The following is a 22,825-nucleotide window of genomic DNA, read 5'->3' as shown; positions in this document are numbered from 1 at the left end:
GGCTGATCCCCGATCTTCCCCATCGTACCTGAGGCGGCCGGGCTGATGTCACGCCCAGCACTCTGTGCCAATGAGAAAACCAGTGCCCTTGCCCAGCCCAGAGCTGGGACCCTCCCTCCCGCCTCCTCTGCCCCCCAGCCCTGTACCTGCTTGTAGGCCGGCTTCACTCCGGGCAGCAGCACCCGGTACCGCTCTACAAACTCCACGAAGCTGTAGCGGATGGGGTAGCCGGCCCGGCGGATTCGGATGGTCTCCATCATCCCTGAGTACCGCAGCTGGCGCACACACAGGTGCCGGTCGAACAGCTGCCGGGCACGGAGCCAAGGGCGTCAGCACTGGAGGCTCCTGCTCGGAGCTCGGCCCCACTCGGCCTTTTCCCAGCCACACAACAGATGAGGAGCAGCGGTGGGCCGACCCTAGATCTGCAGTTTGAACTCACTTAACAGCACAAAATGAGACCCTCGCGTGGGACGAGTCTCATGCTCTGGGGGCACAGAGGAGAGACAGCTTAACTCCCCTTGGGATATCTCGAGGGGACTTCCCGGAGGAGGTGGTCTTTGCTCTAATCCTGTCAGGAGAAAAAGCACTGGAGGAGGTAGGGTGAACGCATGCAAAGGTGTGGAAGCCTAAAAGTGCAGGACATGCTAGGGAACATCATGGAAATGGAGGAAACTAATCCATGCCAAGGTTATGGTTGTGCAGGTGCCGGGTGCCTTGCTCAGCCCCAGGGGGTACCCTTCATATTACAGCCATGGTAGGTTTGCAGCTATTCAGACAACTTTCTGGCTGCTGGCAGTAAGGCGCCCTAAGGAAGAGACAATCTTTTCTCGTTGTCACAAAATCATGTTTGTGACGGCAGCAGGTTGTAGAGGGACTGAGAGAGCCTCGGAGGCCAGGCTAGGGAGGCAGCAGGGAGTGACCAGGTCAGAGTTGCATTTGAGACCCACTGGCTCTCACTGCAGTCGGGATGGGGACTGGAACAAGGAGGCAGGAGACCAATGAGAAGGTCCTGCTGCTAAGGTTCAGGTAACAGATGCTGAGGTCTGGGTCCAGAGAAGGTTCTGGAAGCATCTGAAAACAGGAGAGTGGGACCCAACTGCCTTGGCAATGCCCTGGCCTCATTCCCCCCAGACCTCCTGCCCTAAAGTGGGAGCTCTCTGTGACCCTCCTGCCCCTTCAGACCCAGTCCTGGGACCCATGGGGGATGGGCCAGCCCACCCTGGGAAATGTTTTCAGGCAGGAGGCAGGGCCAGCACATAGCTGGCTGGCTTCCGCCACCTGTTTCCTCTCCCTTTCCTCTCCCTCCAGGCACTTTCCCTGGCCCAGCCCTGGCCTCCCTCCTTCCGTCCCTCCCCAGACCCCTCAGGCCCCAGCTTCCCCCTGGGCCTCTAAGAGCTTTGTGGTAAACAACACCTCCCAGAGCTGTGGAAGGAGAGGGCCTGAGTGAGGGGTGGCCAGGCTCCCAGCTCTGCAGCGTCAAGTCTCTTAGCCTCCCTAAGCCCGCAGTCACACGTCCCAGATGTGGAGCCATAACGGTCCCTCCTTCAGGTCCCTCTTTCACAAGCTATTGGGAAGGTTGAATGGGGCCATGAAGAGAATCCGGCCCACGCCGGGCACACAGAAGGAGCCCGATGTTATTCAGCAGAGTCAAAAATGAGAACCTTCCCAACCAGTCAGAGGAACCTGGGAAGGCTTCGAGGAGGAAGTGGTGGTTGCCAGGACCAAAGGAGAAGGAGCTTTCAAAGTCAGGGCCACAACAAGAACCGAGGCTGACTCCTAAGGGTCTCCATGCCTATTGCACGAAATCCCCCAGGAGATGAGCCCAGCTTAAAGGCGGTACAGGATTTGAACCTGTGTCAAGCCCACTGCAGAGTCCAGGCTCTTTCCGGGGGACGTGCTACCTCCAGTAAATTGGAACCTGTTCTGTAAACCCCTCAGGTGCCCTGCCATTCCCCAAAGAAGACAAAGTCTCAGCCCAGCCCCTCCAGCTGCCCCAGGATGGTCCCTGGCTGCCCCAACCCGGGGACCAGGGTCACTTACCATGGGCTTCTTGAACTCATTGGGCTTGATGCAGCGCACGAAGAAGGGCTGGCAGGCACCCAGCGTGCGCATCAGCAGCTCCAGCGACCGCTTGAATTGGCTGCTGAGTGTGGGCGAGCGCTTCCTGGTCTCGGCGCCCTGGGGGGGACGGACCACGCTGATGGGAGGGGCTGACCTGTGCCCCCTAGGCCCTCCAGGAAGGGAAGCAGGACGGGAGGTCAGCAGGCTTAGGGCCTGAGGGAGAGCCGCCCTGGCAAACGGTAGCCTGCTTTGGGGTTTTCTGTGACTGGCCTCCTCTGGCTGGTGCTGGATCTTAGACGTACCCCTTGGGACGCCCCTCTGGCGTCCTGAGCCTAAAAGACGCCCCCCTGGGACCCGAGCCTAAAAGAACCCTGCCCTGGGAGTGGGGAGCCCTGGGTTCCCACAGGAGTTGCTGGGTGACTCTGGGCAAGGCCCAGCCCCTCTCAGACTCCACTCTGCCTTGCCGGGAATGAATGAGTAGCCTAGCTTGGTCACCTCAAGACACCGAGGTCCTCCCTCGAAATGGATCAGACAGACCACCTCCCAGCTGTGTGATCTTGCGCAGGTCAATAAACAGCACTGAGCCTGTTTCCTACCCGGGAACAGCGCCATCTAACTAGCGGACGGGGCTGTGACAAGGGTGGGCACAGACCTTGTCTCGGTCAACAGCAGCCTGGGAACCCATGGGTGTGTCGGGCGCTGCCCTCTCCCCTATGGGATTAGCTGGTCAGCAGCAGGCCCAGATAAGCCTCCTAAGAGGGCACACGGCTGGCCTCCCCCCAGGCGGCCCTGGGGCCCAAAGGCTCTGAGCTCCAGCAGCTGCTATCCGGTGAGCTACCAGCCCCTGCCCTGTCGGGGTCCCCCTCTCAAAATACTGTGAAATGAAGCGAGGGTGCTGGGGGGAGGGCCTGGTCAGCAAACAGGAAGTAGAACATCTCAGGCCAACACTGAGAAACCAGACCTAGAAATCAGACTCAATTCCAAAGTATTTTGATGTTACTATATTCCTGCCCTTTCATTTGCACGATAATTTATTCGTGAGCTTGATGATTAATGTAAGATCATATATATTCAATGAGACGTAATTTTATCCGATATCCTATAGTACCAACAACCAGGGTAAGACGTGTGAGGTGTGGGGAGGGAGGCAGAGGCGTGTGACACATACGAAACTCAGACCATATGCCCCAGATGGAAATGGAGCTTGCCGAGAAACCACAAACACTGGCTTTTCTGAAATTTGCCATGGTTCCGTTTCATTTCATTTGGAACACATTCTAGGAGTTTTCCAAGGGACGCCGGGGAGTCTGTGTTGAGGTAGGGTGAATGTCAGGTCTGTGACACCCATGACCGTCCCGGGACCTGATCCAGCTGCAGCACCGGATGACCCAGGACTCAGAGGGGGAGATGTCTGGGGTGGGCTTTCCCCAGCCCGCATTAGAGCCCCTGCCCTGAGCGCACACACAGCACACGCACAGACCCACGCCCACGGCACACCCTCTCTTTGGTTTCTGTCACCACTCTGGAACTATTTCTTTCTGTCTTCCCCGTTGGGCTGTGGGCCTGGTGAGCACAGTCAGGTCTGCCTTGTTTTCTGCGGGGGCCGGGGGCCTGCCACAAGCAACAATCAGCAACGCTTCGCTGAACTGGCTCCTGGTGTCCGTGGGCTCCCAGAAACGTCCGCATTCCAACTGCTCAGGCCAGAAATCTAGGCGCAGTCCCCAACTCCTCTTCTCTCATATCCACTGCGCCAAAAATCTTATTGGCTCTACCTCCAAAAGAGATCCAGAATCTGACTCCTTCTTTCCACTTCCTCTGTCGTCAGCGGTCCGGCCACCAGCATGCTTCTCTCAGGTCACCACAACGAGCTCCAAACCGGTCTCCCTGCCTCTGTCCCCCACACTCCACACCTCCCTCCGACTCCAGTATCAACACAGCAGCCGGCTGAAGCTGTTAAAACACAAATCCACTCCTATCTGCCCAACACAAAGTCCTGCAATGGCTCCCGAGCCCCTCACGGAGGGCTGACAGTGTCCTTCAGGATCTGGCCCCAGTTACCTCTGGTCTCTCTACCACCCCGCCCCCTCCCTTCTAGCCACCGCAGCCTCCTTGCTCTCCCACGATGCACCAGGCAGGCTCGGGGCTTTGCACCTGCCGTTCCTTCTCCCTGCAGTGCTTCTCCTCCAGATGCACACGGCTGGCTCCTCCACCTCCTTACCAGCTTCCCAGGAGGCCTTTCCTGAGCCCCTTATTCAAAATTGCAAAGCCCTACCACTGGCATGTTTCCTTCCTCCATTTGTCTCCATTTTACATATCCCCACCTGACAACCACGTATTACGCTTATTCATCTGCTTATTAGCTATTCGCCCCTTCTGCCAGAATGTAAGTTCTAGGAGGACAGAGGTTTTATTTCTGTTTTATCCGCTAGTCTGCCCCCAGGACGCAGGACGTTGTCTGGCATAGGACAGGCACCCCGTTCATGTTTGTGTCTGAATGAAGGCGCATAAATGGGAGCCGAGTGTAGTCTACTCCCACTTCCTGGCTGCCGGGGTTTCTGATTCAGTTCTATCACACTGAGGGGAACGGCGGTCCCTTAGGATATTCATGGTTTCCGAGCTAATCCGCAGACCTTTGGAAATGGGGTCAAGGTGGGAGTGGAGAGTCCACAGCTCAGTGTTAAATGACTCCACAGAGGGGATCCGAGGGGCAGACGCCGGAGCACGACGTGAGCAGGACTGGGGAGACGCAGGCGGGAGAAGCCACCTGCGTAAAGAGTGAGTAAGCGTCCTGTGGACTCAGGGCCCGGGGCCGTGTGACTGGGGTTAGACATTAATCAGGGTGCACGATGCCCTAGAAGAATCGTGGTCCTCAAGGCTCAGCTGGTCCCTCCAGCAGCAAAGGCGGGGGTGGGGCTGCCCAGGGCCACTTGGGGAGGCAGACACAAGAGTCAAAGGATGGAAATTGGGGGGTTGGAGACAGGCACAGGACGCATGTTCGGATCACCGGAAGGAGGTGGCGTGGGCTTCTACCCTGAGAAAAGCATAGTCATCGATAAACTGTGACTGGCTACTTCACACCCCACCAGACTGATTTCCGGGTCCCTTTTGCAGATCTATCATGTCTCCAGCAATGACAAAACGTATTTTCTTTCTGAGGGGCGATGTTCACAGAGACAGCATTGTGCAGTGACAAAGAGCAAAGGGCTTGAAAAGCTCCCCGTTAAAAATTTTAAAAATAACAATAATAATAAAGAAATTTAAAAAAAAGCTTCCTGTTAGCTCTTGTGTGCAACTTTGGACAAGTTCCCACACCTCCCCAAGACAGACCTGGGTCATATACCTGGGTGTCACAAACTGTGTGACCTTGAGCAAACACCTTGGCCTCTCTGGGCCCCAGCTTCTCTACCTGAGACGGGGGGACCATAGCAACTGCTGCCAGGGCTGCTGTGGGGAGTGAATGAGGTGGGACGTGTAAGTGGGTAGCTCCCAGCCTGGCCCAGAAAAGACTATACAATCAAGATCAAATTTGTCACTGCTGTGTTCTAACTCTGTGCTCCAAAACTCCCTCAAGAGTGTGCCATTTCCAGAGGCCCCAGGGTCTTTCTCTTGGGCCTCCCCACAGTTCCTCAACAAGTGGGTTCTAGTGCCCAGGTCCAGGGGAAGAAGTCCCAGAACAGGAAAGTTTGTGGAGAGGCTCCCAGATAGATGCTTCCAGGTGCTTTGGAAAGAGAGGAGCGGAGGTAGGAGACGAAGTTCAGTGGTCTTGCAGGACTGCCTACGACCAGGAGGAAAGGCTGGGCCTGGGAGGGGTAGGCTGGGGACCAGCGGAGAGGAGGAGAGAGTGGGAAGAGCCCAGTGCCACAGCTATCCCATCAATTCTGCCACCCTGTGACATGTAGGCCTCGGGGTGGGGATGGCCAAGTGCAGAAAAGCTTCCGGTGCCTAGGGTCCCCACTCTGGCGGGGGCCCCACACTCGCCCTGTCAGCAGCTGGGCCACAGTGTTGGCAGGGAGGGGAGGGTCCCGGGGCCAACCCACGGGCAGAGGACAGAGGCCACTGTCCAGTCACACCCCCTGCTCCTGATATGCCAGACGCCCTTCTCCGCTGCTGTGGCTCTTGGGAACTGTTTTGGAACTCTACGAGGCACTCGGCAATAGGGGGCTGCCAGACATGCAGGAAGGGAGACTCAGCATTAAGACCAAGTGTGGGAGGACATCGGTACTAGGCAGAGAGGAAATTGAGTGTTGAGAAGAGGGGAAAGAGAGGCAAGGGGACTGCAAAGCCATGCTGTTGCTAACGGGTACCCCGCACCCCTGGGACCTCTAAAGCACCTTAGGAGCCACAATCCGAAGCCGGTGGTCAGGACACCCCAGGGATGCTGTTCCAGGGCCTGAGGAGGTCCGGGGTGATGACGTTAGTCCCAGCTCCACAGGATACTGTGACTTGGGGTGAGTCACCCCTCATCTCTGAGCTTCAGTCCCCCATCTGCATAATGCAGAAAATACCACCTGCCCCTCCTGTCCTGCAGGGCTACTGAGGGATCTGACCAAGTCGTGGGCACAGAAGCACTTGGCAGGGCCCGGGGGAAGAAGCAGACCTGGATACCCCGAAGAAACTCAGGGGGGGACAGAAGATGTGGGAGACCTGGATTCGAGTCCTGGCTCTGCCCCTGGTTCACGGGGCATGCTGGGCAAGCCCTGTCTCTTTTTCTAGGAGTCGGTTTCCTCCTTTAAGAAACTGAGATGGCCACAGTTCACACAAGTCAAACAACAAAAAAGCAAAACCACTCCACAAACCACTCCACAAAAAATAAAAACACACTCAAAAAAAAAAAAAAAAAAGAAAGAAAATAAGAAAAAGCCGGCCCTTTCCCCAAAACCTCAGTGCCACGGGGGCCAAGGACACAGCCCAGCCCCAGGGGCTGCTGAGGCCTTGCCCGCCATCCACTGGCCCCAGACAGGGGTCTTTTACCTTCACAGAAGCTGCTGACTGGCGAAGAGTGCCCGATGAATAACCACAGAGAAACTATAACAGGAACCACAGTGCAGGGCGAGAGGGGGCAGGGAGCAAGGAGAACGTGGTGGGTCAGCAAACAGAGCAACATCCACCAAGGAGAAAGGAGGCCCCTTGAGGCAGAGGTCTGGGCCCCTGGGGCCGGGGCAGGGCAGGCGCCTGGACAGGCACCGAGGGGGGCAGCGGCCCTGCCCTCCCCGTGAGTCCCTCTGTGTGCCCTTCAGGAAGCCATGGGACAGGAAGAAAATGTGAAATAAAAAGGCATACCATCCTGCAGGAAACAGCACTCTAGGGACAAAGGAAATGCCGAGGGTGGGAAACTCTGCACCCCTGCGTGGGGCCCAGGGCTGGGGCACACAGACCCTTTGTGTTTGTTTCTCTGAATACCCGCATCCATCCTTGTCCTTGAGGCTAGATGTGCTCCCTCCTCCCAGGCTCCCTGTGAGCTGCTGGGCATCCAGTTTGGGGCACCTGCCCAGTAAACCGTGTCCTGATCAGGCTCTGCTCTGTGACCTCTCATGTCATCCTTCTCTGGGCCTTGTGCCCTCCCCTGAGTTGGTATAGCAGGAGGACCAGATAGGACGATAGTGGAGGCCCCGGGTTTCTCCTGGAACCACAGCAAAGCCCTGTCCCCTCTCTGTGGCCAAAGGTGCACAGGGGAAAAACCTGCACAAGGGTGGGCCGAGGTACAGGCCTAGCTTCCCGGGGAAGGGGTAGAGGGGGCCCTTCCTGCCCAACAGAGGCCCCGCCCCCACGTTACCATGGCGACATCGGCCTGGAAGATCTGCTTGATGAACTTGTTTCTGGAGGAGTGGACCAGCTGGATGATGTCTCCATGCAGGGTGTCCCGGTTCTTCTCCAGGAAGCCTGGGCAGGGGCAAGAAGCAGTCACACCTCGAACACTCCAGCAGCCTCTTCCTGACAAGCCTCAGCGCCTCCCCAAATCCTCGCCGTCTGAGCCAGGAAGACCCTCAAACTTCACTGAGTTCAACCACGTCCATTTTCCGGTGGGCCACACCAGAGCCTGGAGAGGGCAGTGGCCTGCCCGACATCACAGAGAAAGCGAGGGGCAGAGCCAGACCTCCCTCTCCCTCACCACACAGCCCCCTCTTCCAGATGTGTTCAAAGAGAAGGGCAGGAGACCTCGGCCCCCAGGTCGGGCAGGGATGCCTTCCCCAGTGAACCACCCAGTGCCCACAACGCCAGCCTTAGTCTTTTGAATGAAAGTATCAAAAGCCCTTGTTAATTACAGCGTGTCACCTGGAAGAGAACACGTGCTGATCTAGTTCCAGCTAATAGTACAGGAATTTAAAATACCTTGAATTTGCCCAGTGCACTCTGTTTTACCAAGGGTCCTCACAGCACTGATGCTCACAACCCCCCCTGTATTTGTGGGGTGGGCAGGGATTGTCTTCCCCATCCCACAAGGGTGGAAACCAATGCTCAGAGGAGCTGAGCTAGTTATCTAACACCACAGAGCAAGCCATGAGCAGAGTTAAGACTTGAATGTGGGACTCCTGGCACCAGCCCGGGGAGGCTCCTCTCCACCATACAGATCCCCAAGAGGGCTGCTAGTCCCAGGGACTGAGTTAAAGAACTGGTTAATGGCGGGGGTTGGGAGAAGGGGCTTGATAGGGCGGGGTGGAAGATGGAGTGCCCAAGGGCTGGGGATGCCTGCCTGGCGAGGAAGAACACTGCAGAGAAGCAGGACCCTTACCCTGTGGGACTCAGGCCGCCCTGGCTTGCAGACAGCACAGAGACCCAGTGCAGGGAGGCCCGCCTAGTGTCTGGGGAGGGGGGTGTCCCAGGAGGCACTCAGCAGAGGAAGGGTGGGTTTTGGAGTTGGGATGGAATTGCGGGTTCTAATGGAACGTCTCAGACTCACTCTGGGGCCCTAGGATGGTCCCCTTCCGGACCTCAGCCTCCTCATTTGTCAGAAGGGAATGAGGATACCCATAAGCTCTTGCTTTGCTTCAGATCACCTAATACCACCTGCTTCATAAATGAAATGCCGAATTAAAACAGTACTTTGCGAACCAGGAAACGCTGGCAGAATTGTTTAAAGCAGCTCAAAACTGGTTAGTGACTTTAGGCAAGTCATTTCCCTCTCTGTGCCTCAGTTTTTAAATCCGTGAAGTAGATCATTTTAATTTTATATTTAATGTAATTTAATGTATATTTTTATATTTAATTTAATTAATTTTATATTTAATTTTATATTTTAGTTTATAATTTATATTTATAATATAATTATAAATATAATGGGTATTTAGTTTAATTAGTTTATAATTTAATTATAGTTATAATTTTATAACTTTGTGCAGAGTCCACTCAATATTCTCATCTGTATTCTCAGCAAAAGCATGAAGTCTGACACATAATAGATCTCAGTGAATATAGGTTGAACTGAACTGAAAAATACAATCCTCAGGGTGCCTGGGTGGCTCAGTCGGTTAAGCATCTGACTCCAGCTCAGGTCACGATCTCATGCTTCATGAGTTCGAACCCCGCATCCGGCTCTGTGCTGACAGCTCAGAGCCTGGAACGTACTTCGGATTCTGTGTCTCCCTCTCTCTCTCTTCCCCTCCCCAGCTTGCTCTCAGTTTGTTTGTCTGTCTCTCTCTCTCAAAAATAAACATTAAAACACACACACACACACACACACACAATCCTCTACTACTCCTAACAACAGACACATTTGTTTTCCCAAATGTCCTTCAGACATAGCGTTGACTTCCTTTTTAACAGCAGGGTTGGATCTCACAGTCCAATAGTTGAAGGAGGGCTGGGAGCCTTCAGATTCCATCCCTTCAGGCTGGCTCACTGATATACTTATCAGTATATATGAGGGGTGCCTGGGGGCTCAGTCGGTTGAGCGTCTGACTCTTGATTTCAGCTCAGGTCATGATCCCAGGATCATGCTATTGAGCCCCACATCAGGCTCTGTGCTGAGTGTAGAGCCTGCTTGGGATTCTCTCCCTCTCCCTCTGCCCCTCCCCGACTCTCTCATGCTCACTCTCTAAGATAAAAAAAGTTAAAAAAAATTTTTTTTAAATAAACAAACAAGGAAGTATGAAACCAATAGCTCTTTGCTTGTTTGTTTCGATTTTCACTGGCCTGAGACTGCACATGGGACCCTTTGAGACACACACCACAGCCGATGTCCATCCAAGGACGCGGTCCTCTAGACCAGGACGGTAGGGGTGGAGCTGCAAGGGCAATCTGCGATTCCAAGTGGGGTGAACCTGACGTGTTCTCTCTTCTTCACCTCTAGATTTAAAATGAACCCAACTGCATGTCCCAGCAGCAAGGAGGAGGTATCCCCTTCAAAGCTTACACTTAGTCATGTTGCTGAGAGTTTGGGTGAATAACAGGGCTGGTTCCAGGCCCAGATTTGCACCTCATGGGCCATGTCAGGAGAGACCGTTAACTTTCCCTTCTGAGCCTCAGCTTTCCCATCCGTACAAAGGAGCACTAAGCCCACCCGAAAGAATTGAAAGCAGGGACTCAGATACTTGTACACCCATGTTGGTGGCAGCACTATTCACGATAGCCAAAAGGTGGCGACAACCCAAATGTGCATCAAGAGATGGATGAATACACACACACACACACACACACACACACACACACACACAGAAATATTATTCAGCCATTAAAAAGGAAGGAAATTCTGACACATGATACAACATGGATGAAACTTAAGGACATGCTGAGAGAAATAAGCCAGACACAAAAGGGTAAATACTGTACGATTTCACTTCTAGGAGGTCAGAGTCAGACACATAGATATGATATAGAAACAGAATAGAGGTAACCGGGGCTGGGGAGAATGGGGAGTTATTGCTTAATCAGCACTTATTTGGGGTGATGAACAGGCTCTGGAAATGGGTATGGGTGATGGCTGCACGATATCGTGAATGTACTTAATGCCACTGAATTTTAGCCTTAAAAATTGTTAACATGGTACATTTCCTATACTTCACCACAATTGATTAAAATCTCTGTAAGAAAAGGAAGAGCACTGGGCCCAGCGTTTCCTAAGGCCCCTTCCCTCTCTGCATTCCCACCCCCGTTCTGGGCAGGAGAAGGGGAGGGTCAGAGAGGGCACAGGAGAGGAGACCCCAGCCCCAGACAGCCCGCTTGTACCTTGGCTCTCATAGTAGACGACGCCTGCAAAGTGGTTGATTCCAAACTGAGTCTCATGGTTGTTCTTGGGGGGGATATAGTTCGAGTTCAGCTTGTGCTGGGAGTTCAACTTATGCAACATGGTGGTGTCCGTGCCCTGTGGGAACCGAGCACCGTGGTCAGCCCCCTCCCCCCCACACCCCTCCCTCTCCCAGGTCCTTCTGCCTTTGCCGCCCCAGGCCTTTGCGCCCCCTCTTCTGTCTTTCTCAGGAGCTCCCTCCCTTCATTGGTACCCCACACAGGAACTCTCTGGGCCTCCATTTCCCTATCTGTTAAGTGGGTGGATTGGAACTACAGTCCAGTGTAGAAGATCTATTTCCCACAATGAAAGTCATGGGAGCAGTACCCGCCCCCGCCCCGAGACACATTCCATGTGTGGGGCACCTATTCTGTACCAGCTATTAGCTTAAATCATCATTGTTTGGTCCAGGACCCTGTGGACCGTAGGTGATCCCCAGATGTCAGACAAATGCACCTGAATCGGCCTCAGAGGCACCCTGAGAGGCATGTGTCATCAGTCCCATTTCGCAGAGGAGGAAAGTGGAGGCTCAGAGTGTGAGGGGATGTTTTGCACGGGCTCCAACAAGGGCAGGCCCACCTTGGGGAACTTGCTCTCCTCGTCGATGAGGGAGATGATGTTCATGGGCTTGTTGGCGATCATGTCCAGAGCGTCCTGGTTGTCGGTGAACTCGATGTGCAGCCAGTCGATGCTCTCCAGGTCGTACTCCTCCTGCTCCAGCTTGAACACGTGCCGCACAAAGAACTGCTGCAGGTGCTCGTTGGCGAAGTTGATGCAGAGCTGCTCGAAGCTGCAGGGTGCACAGGGCACGGGTGAGGTGCTGGCCTGGCCTGGGCCCCGTGTACAGCACACCCTTGGCCACGCGGTGCTCCCATCACGGGCTCTCCAGCCTCTGAGGTGGGCGCCATTGTCAAGACCCGCCCCCCACCCCCCATCCCGGAGGTGGAGAAGGGGACACTGAGTCAGAAGAGAGGGCTACCAGGTGGGCACCAAATCCCTGGAAGAGCACCTGGGAGAGGAAGAGCCAAGGCACTGGGTAGGGGCGGGCAGAGAGGGGAGTGAAGAGGGATCCAAAGCCATCAGGGGAGGTGGGAAGTCGGCTGATGAGATTCAGGTTTAAAGGCAGAGATGTGACACCTGTTATGTCCATGTTGTGAAAGAAAATTCCCACAGAGCAGAGCCCCTTGTGGTACCTGTTCACAGCAAAGTTCTCGAACCCAAAGATGTCCAGGAGGCCGATGGACCGGCGAGAGCTCTTCACTTCCTGGGAGGGGGGCTTGTAAATTGCTGCATTGATCTTGTCCACTATCCACACAAAGAGCCGCCCGTAGATGCCCTGTGAGGGGGCTGTGTCAGTCGCTGTGCCCAGCATGCCCTCCCAAGAAGACCCCGGGCCGTCATGGCCTCACTCAGCCCCTTCTGTGCTATTTGAAACCCCCTAGCCTTTCCTCAAGCTTTTCCCTTTGCCTTGGATCACCCTTTCCTGCTAGAACAATTCCTTCTCCTTGTCAAAGCTCTGTCAAGCCTTCCTAACCTCGAAGTTTAGGAAGAAGCCCTCATTTGGGCTCCCATATCTCCATCCATCTCTGTCTCCCTAACAGCACCAAACCTGGTGTGAGGCGGGGGGGGGGGGGGGGCAATCTGGACTGTGGAAATGGAAAGGACTGGGGGCCCTCTCCACCTGACCTGGTCCATCTTCAGTGTCTTCCTTAGAGAGACCAGAGAGGGTATTCTCTGGGCTGGGAATAGCACAGCAGACCAAGTACCCAAAGAATATGACCCAGTATGAGGCCCCATGGGGCTGGAGAGCAGAGCAGACCAGGGGTGGAGGACCTGAGGAGACCAGGGCTGGCAGGGCTCCTGAGGAGCATAACAGCCCCTTGTAGGATGAACAGAGCTCAGGAGAAGGCAGACTCTTGCTTAGGCCCCCCCAGAGAGCCAGTGGGCAGGACGCAAACCCAAGGGCAGGTAGGGGTCCAGGCCCAGATGTCCTTCTAGCTCCTTGGACTAATCCCCTCCTGCCCATATCAACAACCTAACACCCCAAGGGGTGGAGCGAGCCAGTGCCACTCCACAAATGGCCCACCTTGACGAAGGCATCTCGTACATCCAGTGCCTGCTCCCTGCTGAGCGGGGTGGACACCGTCTCCCCGCGGGTGATGAGGGTGCGGCTGGTCAGACAGTTCATCAGGTCTGGGGGGTTCACCTGGCAGGGCAGCATCCAGGCGCTCAGCCGGCCACCCGCAGCCCATCCCTCCCTCCCCCCACACCAGAGAACTCCCCTTCCCCTGTCCAACCAGGCCTTGCTCAAACCATTTCCTGCACCGAGAACGCCTTCCCCACAGCCAGATACCCCCCAAATGTCAAACCCCACCCAAACACTACCCAGAAGGACTGCTCTCTCCTTGACAGCCTTAGCATGTTACCCGGCCCTCTTAGGACTGGGACAGACCCCGGCTTTATTCATCCCAGTTTTCAAACCCAGGGCAGAGCCTAGTAACCCTTGGCTAAAACACCAACGGGCCGGCTCACCCCAGATCCCCTACGCCCTACCTCATCCCCAGGAGCAGTGGGGCTAGGGCGGCAAGGCTCCTGGGTGCTGGGCTCCACTCCCCCTCTGAGACCCGTGCCCAGCACAGATCCTACCTACCCACAGTTGGTTCTCCACACTGAACTTCCAGAATTCTCCAAAGCAGACAGCCCCAGCTTCCAGGTTCCCACATCCCCAGCCCCCCGAACCTGAGTCAAAACTGTCCCTCTGAGAGAAACAGAAGCAGCCCCGGGGACAGAAGGCTGGACACTGACCTCAAGCAGGGACGCAGCTGTAGCCAGGGATGGGGAGAAGAGGACCTCACAGGCATCCAGGTTTTCAAACGTGCGGGCTGTCGGCAGCAAGGGGGCGCAGGGTCAGGAGAGGGAGGGCAGGCATGGGGGAAAAGGGCAGGCTAGGAGGGCCAGGCTGTCAGGGGTCCTGCTTTGTCCACAGAGGCCATCAGCACTGTGATCAAGTGCTTCTCTGGGTCAATGTATGTTCTCCTCACGAGCTATAGGCACCCCGAGGGCAGGAACTGTGTATGCCCAGCACCTGGCACCATGCCTGGCATCCAAGTGGAGACACTGACAGTCATGCCCCTCTCCCCTCGTACCCCTCCACCCTAGATGCCCAGAGTGCTCAGTGGCAGCCCTGGCTCCTATGAAGCAGGGTTTGTACCTGCTGGGACGGAAACTGAGCCACAATCCCCCACAGGTGGTGGCTAGGTGCTGAGCTGCCTTTGGACTCCGTGCAGGGGTGGAGTGGGGTGGGGTGGGGGCACACCATCCGGGCTCCTCACCCTCATACTGCAGGTTGCCCAGGTGCAGGATGGAAGCCAGGAGCTTCGAGATCTCCCAGTTCTCAGTGTCTGTGAACATGAGCACCTTCATTGCTGAGCGGATGTTGGCGTACTCCTGGCTGTCCTCCCGGCCCTCGCAGGTTATGCAGTTACCCTGGTGGGAGGGGTGGGAGAGTGGGGTGCAGGAGGGCATCAGCAAGGCCGTAGGGACTCCCAGAGAGGCAGTACCTGGGATGCAGGGCCCCCTCTGCCAGGCTGAGCCAATCTGGGATGCTGGGCACTGACAGGACTCTGCCTCATGACGTGTGCCCACGAGACACGTGTGTGCACACGTAGCTTCTTATCCGGCTCCAGGAAGTGCCTGGGAAGGCCTGTCACACCTATAGCACACACACTCCTTTGTTGTCCCCACGTTCCTCATTTGCATCCATGCGGCCTGGCCCAGCCCAGCCATGGGTTCTCCCCAGGGCTAAGGAAGCTGGTACCCCCCCGAGCCTGTTGTGTACATACACACACCCTCCAACCAATGCTGGGTGGCAGCCATGGTCCTGGGGCCCACTTCTCGCTGGTGGCCAGCCAGCGGCAAGAGGCTGGCACCAGGCTCTGTGACCAGCGAGGCTAAAGCTGCAACAGCCTGTGCCCTATAGTCTTGGGGGTCCTGGCAGAGATCTCGGTCTTCACATCCTCGAAGGCTGAACGAATAGCACATGTGTGCAGGCAGGTCTGTGCACGTGTACACGTGGGCGTGTGTGTCTATGCGTCCCCGGGTCTAGGAGGTCTATGCAAATTTGGGAACGTGTAGATCTGTGATGACGATTCATCTAGATGCACGTGCAGCTGGGAAAACGCCCAAAGTCGGGACAGGCCTTATGGCACATACAAGCCCAGAGTTGCCTGGGGCAGTCAGGGGACAAGGGGAAAGCCCACACGGAGGATCCCGCCCGCCAGGCCTGGAGCTGGGGAGGGGCCGAGTGGACTGCCCCCGACCTCGCTGGGACAGGTGTCTCCCTCCCTGGTGCCCTGCCCAAGCCTCACCATAGCCAAGTAGTTATAGTCTGTGGCCTGGCCCAGGCCCAGCTTCTTCTTCTGATCCGCACTCATGCCCTCCAGCATGCAGTAGAACACGTGGTAATTTCTTTCATCGGGAGCCTGAAAATGGGGTACCAGGTGTTGGGGGGCGGGGGCAGGAAGAGGCATCAGAAACCAGACAGTCAAGACTGAGACATGGTTTACTGTTTTGACAAATGACTTCCACAAAAAAGCCCCTACGGGTAGGTTTCATGGCAGGAATTCAGGCCCTGAGACAAGCCGGCAGCAGCATAGGGACGATCCAGACTACACGTACCCCCCCACCCCCCCCCGCCTCTGAGGCCGGGGGTCCTGTGCGGGTCAGCTCTGCCCCGGGCTCGGGCCCACCTGACGACAGACACGTGACTTTTCCAGCAGGTACTGCTCGATCTTGGCGCCCTCGATGGCACCTCGCTTGTTGAAGTGGATATCGATGTACTTCCCAAAGCGGCTTGAGTTGTCGTTGCGGATGGTCTTGGCGTTCCCAAATGCTTCGGGGTGGGGAGAGGGTCATGGGCAAGGTCAGCACCCACCCAGCCACCCAGCCCCATTCTGAGAGCCCTGGCCCTACCTTCCAGGATGGGGGTGGCTTCCAGCACCTGCTGCTCGATCCACGAGTGCTGCCCACTGATGGCCGCCAGGAACTGCAGGATCAGCTTTGTGCTCTCTGTCTTCCCTGCCCCAGACTCCCCACTGCAGGGGAGACCCAGAGAGGGGTAGGACCCGTCACAGCCCGCACTGGCCCTCTCCCTACGGGGCTTTGGCCCAAGCCGCTTCCCCCACCCGCGCCTCCCCCTACCCAATCTGTAAAATAGGCTGACAATATGGACCTTTCAGGGATGGGGAAAGGCTACAGCAGCTCAGTGCTCTGCCACAGCCAAAGGTACTTTCCTTCCCCTTTATTTAGACACAGACACCCCTCCATCTATACTTGCCATAGAGCATGGCATATGTTGATGCTAGACCAATGCTCTGTCCTATTACCCTTTGCCCAGGAGAGAATAGGAACCTAAAATTTCACCTGACTATAACTTAACAGAACCCAGTAATGAACAAGGTAGGTCTCAAATGCTAACAAGAACTTTGGCAGCATCAATAGAGATATAAGGCCTGAGAAAGGGGAGGTGATTCTCCACGAGGCACTAGCAGGAGCACAAAGTTGGAGCTCCAGTCTGGTGCCGGGCTACCCACCTGATGATACAGCACTGGTCACGGCTGTTGCGTTTCATGTTGAAGTAGCAGTTATCGGCAATGGCAAAGATGTGGGGGGGCATCTCCCCAATCTTCTTGTTGGTGTACTGGCGGATGTGCTCTGGTGAGTAGATGGAGAGCAGCTGGTAGGGGTTCACAGCCACTAGAATGGAGCCTGTGTACGTCTGCGGGCAAAAAGGGACGAAGAACTCACCACTTCCCGTGAGGGAGGCTCTGACTCTAGAAAGTTCTCAGGCTCTGCCCTGCTCCATTCCTCCGGAAGGGACAGCCCTGACTTTGGAGTCACAGGACCTGAGGTCAGAATGCAGCGTCTCTAGGAGCTGAGAGTGGGGCTGTCAAACTAACATTGGGTCTAGGTTGGAGTAGGTGCTCAGTGAGATCTGATGAAGGGAGGAACAAGTGGGGAGAAAGGGAGCGTCTCTAAGTCCCCATTTTCCGTATCATTATCTGTAAAATGGGCATAATGTAACTGTTTATAAGGATTAGGAGGTAGTGTACTTTAGAAGTCATAGCACACTGCAGGTATTACTCAAATTACTCAAAAGTATGGTCCCCACTTTTGCCTCCAAGCCCTGTATCCCAAAGGTTTGGAGTAATATTCATAAACCAGACCAGTCTGGAGCAGAGGCTAGGTTGGTCCAGGGGGAGTGGAACCAAATCATAACAGGCTGAAGGGGCTGGGGGATGTGGTTTGGGGGCTGGGTAGGCCCCAGTCTCCATAGCACTGCCCGAGGGCAGAGGGACCCCTGTGTTCTGGGGGACAGGACACCTCCAGCCATCCTGGCCAGCACAGGTGCAGGGACCCGGTGCACCTCAAACTACTAGGGGCCTTTCTCTCCTTGGGCTCCTCTGTCGGTGCACTAACTGGCCACCTGTGTACAAGATTTCCTGCTGTGAGGCCGGGGCCCTGCCACACAGGGGACAACATGGCCCGGGCCTCTAGCCACCAGGCAGAATGAGGTGCCCAGGGATCACTGCTCCCTCCACTTGCCCCTCCCCACCCCAGCTTGAAAAGGTCAGGCTCAGCCTATAATGGGTGATGGATATATTGACATCCGGGCCTGGAGAGACTGAAGAAAGGTGTGACCGCCAACGGGAAGCGACAGTCGGGCCCCTGCCGCCTCCCACCTAGGGCTTAGTGCATCACCCCAGAAGCCTCAGCCCAAGGTAGCCATGCAGGGAAAGTGCTGCTGCCAGCACCCCATTTCGGGGGAAATGCCCCAACCAGGGCCAGGATGGCTGTGCGAAGCAGCCCTGGGCTGCGCAGCCCAGACCTGGGTTCCAGTTCTGGCACTACCTGCCCTGGGCCAGGAGAACTGGCCGTTTAGTGCCCTTCTCTGGGCCCTGGAGGATGCTCCCCTGCCATCCAGGCTCTCCCTCCAAGCAGCCCCATGCCAGAAGCAGCAGAGCCTGACCGTGCTGACCACCCCACTGCAGGCAAGAGCCCAAGCAGGCAGAGGTAGGGTGGAGTGGGGACGCAGGCTGAGGGACCGGCCAGCCAAGCACGTACGGACAGCCAGAGCCAGCTCTGTGCCACACTCACCCGCCCTCCGCAGTTGGTCTGAGGTTGGAAAGTGGGGAACAGGAGACAAGGGAGCTGGTCAGTGGGGAATGGGGACATAAGGGCATTCTCCACTAAGAACACCCCACACAGCCCAGGGCTGGGCTAACTTCTCAGATCAGAGCCCACGAACCTCCAGCTCCAGGGCACTCAGACCCATCATCTACAGCTCAGCCCTGCCTGGCTATGGGAGCCCGCTGACCGTCTGTCCCCAGGCGGGGGAGTCAGCCACAAAGAACATATCTTTGGCAGATCGCTTTGCTTCTCTACACCTCAGTCTGCTCATCTGTAAAGGGGGGAGGGTTAACACCTACCTCCCAGGGCTATGGAATGACTGAAGGGCTTACATAACCTTTGACATGTGCCTGCTTATGGAGTAGCCGTCCTTAAGTGCCTCCTTCCTTTCTTCTTGGTGGTTCCTTAATAACATGGCACCGAGGGGCGCCTGGGTGGCTCAGTTGGTTAAGCGTCCATCTTCGGCTCAGATCACGATCTCACAGTTCGTGAGTTCAAGCCCCACGTCAGGCTCTGTGCTGACAGCTTGGAGCCTGCTCCAGATTCTGTGTCTCCCTCTCTCTCTGCCCCTGCCTGCTCATGCGTTCTCTCTCGCTCTCTCGCTCTTAAAAACAAACATGTCAAAAATAAAAAAAAATTTTAAATAACCTGACACCAAACCGCCTGGTCTGTGATCGCCATGTGGCAAGAGGCTGGCTCCAAGCAGTCCTTTAAGGACCCTCCACTGAGACACATGGGGAGGCTGACAGAACATCCTGGGAGCTGGGGAGGGAAAGCTAGGGCCTGTAGGAAGCAGCCGATTCCTCTGGCGGTGCGGTGTGGGGAGAGGGGGAGTGAGGGCTGGTCGTGGGAACCAAGCACAGAGGCGTGAAAGGGCATGGCATTTGGAAGGTCTGTCGGAGAAAGGTCATCTTGGCAGCTGTGGGAAGATGAATGGTTGTCCCCGAAGCTGGAGGCAGAGACACCAATGCAGACCTAATGAGCTGGTCAACAGGGGCAGCCAGAGCCAGACAGAGGTGGCCCTGGGAGCAGGCTCGGTGACCAAGTGCCGGGCCGGCCAGTGCCAAGAGGATGCGCACATACACTCCGAGAAGCCTTCCTGCGGTGGGCCTTGGGCCCTCCTCTCCCCTGCGCGGCTTCCAGGGCCCTTCCCGCTCCACCCACAGCCCAGAGAGCCCTCTGGAACAGCAGCCCCCAAGCCCTGCCTCTTGGACATCCCCCCTTCCGTCCACACGCCTGCCCAGACTGGACCCCACCCTCCCCTCCAACCCTGCTCCCTCTCAGCCAGCCCAACTTGGCCAGCAGAGCCCCACCATCCTTCGCCCACGGCGGGAACTGGGAGGCCCCCATTGCCTCCCTCTCCTTCACACGAACCCAACTCTCTCCATTGGCACAGCCACACCCCTGACGCTGGCCACCACGGGCTCTCAACAGACCACTGCAGGCGCCTCCCATCTGGTTCCCAGCTTCTGTGCTACCCTCACCCCCTACAATCTACCCTCCACTCTGAGCCAGGGCCAGCTATTTAAAACGTGGCTGTGTCACCCCCCTGCTGACAGCCGTCAGGCAATTTCCCACGGCTACAGGACACAAGACGCCAGAGTCCTGGCCCTCACCAACAGCATCCCACAGCCAGGAGGCTCCCTCCATGTTAAACCTTCAGTTAGAAGCACCAACTCCATCCGCCCCTGCCCCCCGCCAGCCCAGCTAAGATGAGATGATCCCCCCCCCCTTCAGGAAGCCAGGCAACCTCCTATGTGCCCGCATGATCTCCATCACTTGGCCCACCTGACTCCTCTGCAATTCTGGTTCAAGGGCTCTGCCCCCTAGCCTCACTGTCCCTTCTACCCAGGCCTGGCACCGTGCATTAACTGGGGCCCAGAGGAAAGAGCAGAGAAGGGATCTGAGGGGACAGCCTGTCAGCAACTCTTAGGCAGCCTTGGTGGTTCATGGGGAAAAAAAAGCACAGAACAGGGTAGAGAGAAACGCTACTATTTGTGCAGAAAAAAATTTTTTTACATGTAATTTTATGTCATATTCAATATAGATCATAGATACAGTCTGTCTTGGAAGACAGATAAGAAATCGGCCGTGGTTTTCTCTGTGGCAAGAGGACAACTTTCCAGCTTACAGCATGTGTGCCCATTTCCGAACAGCTAATAGAAGCAAGGCCGCTTCCGTCAGTGAGGACGTCCCCCACCCCCCACACCGCAGAAGGGCAAGAACACCAATCTGCCAGCTGGACCCCTGTTGGGTGCAGGACGTTGCCACTGCACTTGGTTGCTGCCTGTGCTCCTCAAGAGGCCAGCGGGAGGGGTTATACAGCCCTTTCCAGATGGGAAAGCAGCCTCTGGGAAGCAGAGGGACTTCGAGATCAATTCACGAGAAGCAGGGGGCAAGGAGACTCAGACCCGTTCTGCCCCCGCCGGTCCCCCAAGGCTCTCAGTTCTGCTCCCTTGAGCCCCTCTGGCCTCTCTCCCTCCAAGGGTCCGTGGTCAGCAGGGGGTTAATGCCCAGCTGCCCAGCACAGGCTTCCTGCTTGAGCCTCCAGGAAGAAAAACCTGCCTTTGGGGCCATAGGTTGGGAGGGGGAGAGATAACGACTCTTTCCAAGCCAAGGACACAACACACGTGGTCTCTAGGGGCCCCAAGTCCCCAAGCAGAGTTCCGGGAACCTCTCTGGAGCCAGAGACACACTCCAGGAGATGTGACAGGAATGGCTCCGCCTCTGCCAGGAAGCCGTCTGGCCTGTCAGCCCTGGAGCCTTAGCCCGCCATGGAGACCAAAACACATCCTGGGCACACGCACCTTCCCAGAGTCACAGAGGCGCTCACCCAGAAAGTCTCCCCACCGCGTCAGAGGGAAGTCTGGGACCAGAGAGTAGGAGGGACTCCCCAAAGGCCACCTGCCAAGACTCGGACCCGGGCCGGCCTATTCAGCATCAGGGAGCCCAGAATTCCCACCAGCCATGCCCCTTGCTCCCTGTGGGACCCAGGGGTTGCCAGGTGTCTTCTGGGGGTCCTCCCCCCATTGGGGGTGTCCAGAGCTGATTTTTGGCCCTAGGGTGCTTTCCCTCAGGCTTCTAGGGGTGGGCTAGCTGGAGTGGGCATGCCCAAGGCAGACAGTCAGGGAGAGGGCATCACCCAGCCCAGGGCTGTGAGCAGCTGTGGTAATCTGAGGAAATCCTGGGTACATGGGGCTGTGCCCAGGGTAACCCAAGCCATGAAGTGACCAGGGGTTGCCATGGTTAGGGACAGGTATGGTTTCTGAGTGGGACAATGGCCCGGTTGCTTCTTCAAAGCTCTAGTCCTACCCCATCTACCCAGTCACAGCATCAGAGAGTTGGCAAGTTGAAACCCTGTACTGGGCAATCGTTGAACATGGCTCCCCAGACCCACACACACCCAGAATCTTAGGCCCATGGACCAACTGAGCTGGGGGGACCCCCCAGGTGCCATATTTTGATTTCCTGAACAAGAAGGCAACTTAGGCACCGTACCTCGAGTCGGTGTCCTACCCCCTCTCCCTCACCCAGAGAAGAGACCACCAGAAAGGTAACTGGTGAGAAAAAATGGTATAGATCTTGGAGCTTTCTGGAGAATCCATAAGCTTCTCGGATTCTTTTCTTTGGTCCCCTTATCAGGCTATTCAAGGACCCAAAGCTGACTTCTCTGCTAGCTCCCAGCTAGCCTATCCCCCCAAATTTCACAAAGAAGATTTGTTCTTCTCAAACTGGAGTTTTTTTCTTCCCCTCTCCTTTATGAATGTTGTGTTTGCCTTTGTTCTTTGATTCAGCCCACCAACTATCCCTCACATGTGAGGAACCAGTTGGCCTGTAAGAATCACTAAACTGTGTGCAAAATAACCAATGACATGCCTCTGGTTATTCTTAGACATGGTCTGTGGGGTCTCTGGTGGGGACAACTCCCATCTGACCCAGCTTCTCCGTGTGAAGGGGTCCTCGGCCTCCTCCTGACAGGATACTGGGTCAGGACATCAGCTCTGGCAGTGGCCTCCCTGTCCCCACTTAGCTCTGGACCCAAGTGTTAGACTCCACCCAGCCCCAGGAGAGCAGCCAGAGAGAGCCTTAGGACCCTCCTGTGTCCACCTGCCATCGAGGGGGAGGAGCAATGAGGGAACCACCAAGAACTGGGGCGCAGACACCAGTGGATCCCCATAGGGGATCTCTGGCCTGGGCTCGAGTTCTAGCACCATCCTCCTGTCTGGATGCTGCTGCTCATGTCTGGAGGTGCCTTCTGTGCCCTGCCCCCACTCTGGGTGAGGGAAAGGGTGAGAGGGGCTTTATTAGTGCTAAAGGGCTCCCTGTAAAAGCCACTTGTGTTTACTCAGGGGACAA

At 56.2% G+C, this 22,825-nt stretch overlaps 1 protein-coding gene across 3 annotated transcripts in view; it reads right to left on the bottom strand.

Moving 5' to 3' along the window:
- Window positions 1–22,825, bottom strand: part of MYO7A (myosin VIIA) — an 84,423-nt gene that overhangs the window by 36,022 nt on the left and 25,576 nt on the right. For all 3 annotated transcript variants that reach the window (XM_086678384.1, XM_086678382.1, XM_086678383.1), the window contains 13 exons: window positions 16,873–17,057; window positions 16,253–16,374; window positions 16,030–16,172; window positions 15,649–15,762; window positions 14,614–14,767; window positions 14,087–14,163; window positions 13,368–13,487; window positions 12,475–12,617; window positions 11,861–12,071; window positions 11,224–11,359; window positions 7,835–7,941; window positions 2,041–2,178; window positions 147–305 (listed from right to left, as the gene is read on the bottom strand). In XM_086678384.1, coding sequence (XP_086534510.1) covers window positions 147–305; window positions 2,041–2,178; window positions 7,835–7,941; window positions 11,224–11,359; window positions 11,861–12,071; window positions 12,475–12,617; window positions 13,368–13,487; window positions 14,087–14,163; window positions 14,614–14,767; window positions 15,649–15,762; window positions 16,030–16,172; window positions 16,253–16,374; window positions 16,873–17,057 — 1,809 coding nt within the window. The remainder of the gene's footprint in view (window positions 1–146; window positions 306–2,040; window positions 2,179–7,834; window positions 7,942–11,223; window positions 11,360–11,860; window positions 12,072–12,474; window positions 12,618–13,367; window positions 13,488–14,086; window positions 14,164–14,613; window positions 14,768–15,648; window positions 15,763–16,029; window positions 16,173–16,252; window positions 16,375–16,872; window positions 17,058–22,825) is intronic.

This window comes from Puma concolor, chromosome D1 (assembly GCF_028749965.1).
Source record: "Puma concolor isolate L17-30 chromosome D1, mPumCon1.1.hap2, whole genome shotgun sequence".
Lineage (NCBI taxonomy): Eukaryota > Metazoa > Chordata > Mammalia > Carnivora > Felidae > Puma > Puma concolor.
Note: the sequence above shows the minus strand (reverse complement) of the source record. Positions and strands in the feature narration are given on the sequence as shown.